The sequence below is a fragment of the Dendrobium catenatum genome, unplaced genomic scaffold (genome assembly GCF_001605985.2).
Source record: "Dendrobium catenatum unplaced genomic scaffold, ASM160598v2 original_scaffold_117388, whole genome shotgun sequence".
Classification (NCBI taxonomy): domain Eukaryota; kingdom Viridiplantae; phylum Streptophyta; class Magnoliopsida; order Asparagales; family Orchidaceae; genus Dendrobium; species Dendrobium catenatum.
Genome location: NW_021435823.1, coordinates 1 through 1,220, shown reverse-complemented (window position 1 = coordinate 1,220; position 1,220 = coordinate 1). Strand labels below are relative to the sequence as shown.

The following is a 1,220-nucleotide window of genomic DNA, read 5'->3' as shown; positions in this document are numbered from 1 at the left end:
TGTCCTTGCGAAGAAAGACGCTAAGTTCGTATGGGACAAGAAGTGCCAAAATACTTTCGATGACATTAAACAATACCTTTCTAATCCACCAGTTTTGACAGCTCCAATTCCGGGAAAGCCGTTAATTCTCTACGCTGCAACCTTAGATGAATCTTTAGGTGCCCTGTTGACCCAAGTCAACGACGAAGGGAAGGAGAATGCTCTCTATTACCTTAGTTGAAGACTTCTTCCTACTGAAATTCGATACCCGTCAATTGAGAAGCATTGTCTGGCTTTGGTTTTTACAGCCCAGAAACTGAGGCATTACATGCTCTCCCACTCAATCAGTTTGATTTCAATAGTTAATCATTTGCAATATCTTATGACTCGACCTACGTTGTCAGGACATTTAGCCTGTTGGTCTATGATATTACTGCAATTTGAGATTCTATTCACTCCTATTCGTGCTGTGAAAGGACAAGCCGTCGCTGATTTTCTGGCAGCACACCCGCTGCCGGCAGATTCTCCTCTGAACGATGATCTACCCGACGAACAAATCAAGAGTTTGAGGGAATCTGGCGAGGCCGTCTGGGAATTATATTTTGATGGAGCAGCATCCTCCCGTAAAAATGTGACCCAACAATATGTAATTCCTGAAAAAGCTGGAGTCGGTCTAATTTTCATAACACCGGAAAAAGGAATGATGCATTTTTCCTATCATTTATCGGAGCCCTGCACAAACAACGAAGCTGAATACGAAGCTCTGATAATCGGTCTGGAACTTGCAATTCTAATAGAAATTAAAGAGATTAAGATCTTTGGAGATTCCCAGTTGGTGATTAACCAAGTGGTCGGACTTATAAAGTATTGAATCCTAATCTCCTAAGATACCACCAGTACACACTTCACTTGTTGAAACAAATTCCTACCGCCACTTTGTATAGGGTTCCCCGTAGAAGCAATTCTGCGGAGGATGCCTTAGCAAAACTTGCAAAGGAATTTGTATGTCCTGAGGAGGATTCCATCCCTATAGAGATTCAGAGTCGTAAAGCCATCTCTCTTATAGATTTGGAACACATTAGTAAGACTCCCCTTCAGATCCTTTCTGCCTCTTCGACAATCGACGAAGAAGGCAATTGGAGACGACCCTTAATCGATTACCTTAAAGAAGGGAAGCTTCCCTAGTATAAATCACTCTCCAACTAGATTAAGAAACGTGCCCTATCATACGCACTAGTCAA

General features: G+C 42.2%; 1 protein-coding gene across 1 annotated transcript; it reads left to right on the top strand.

Annotated features, from left to right (window-relative positions):
• Positions 1–403: 403 nt before the first annotated feature.
• Positions 404–1,111, top strand: LOC114578685 (the record flags this gene model as incomplete). The annotated part of the gene is made up of 2 exons (XM_028692072.1): positions 404–810; positions 924–1,111. Coding segments are annotated over exons 1-2 (595 nt in total), but the record flags the coding sequence as incomplete, so codon positions are not given.
• Between the last annotated feature and the right edge of the window lie 109 nt (positions 1,112–1,220).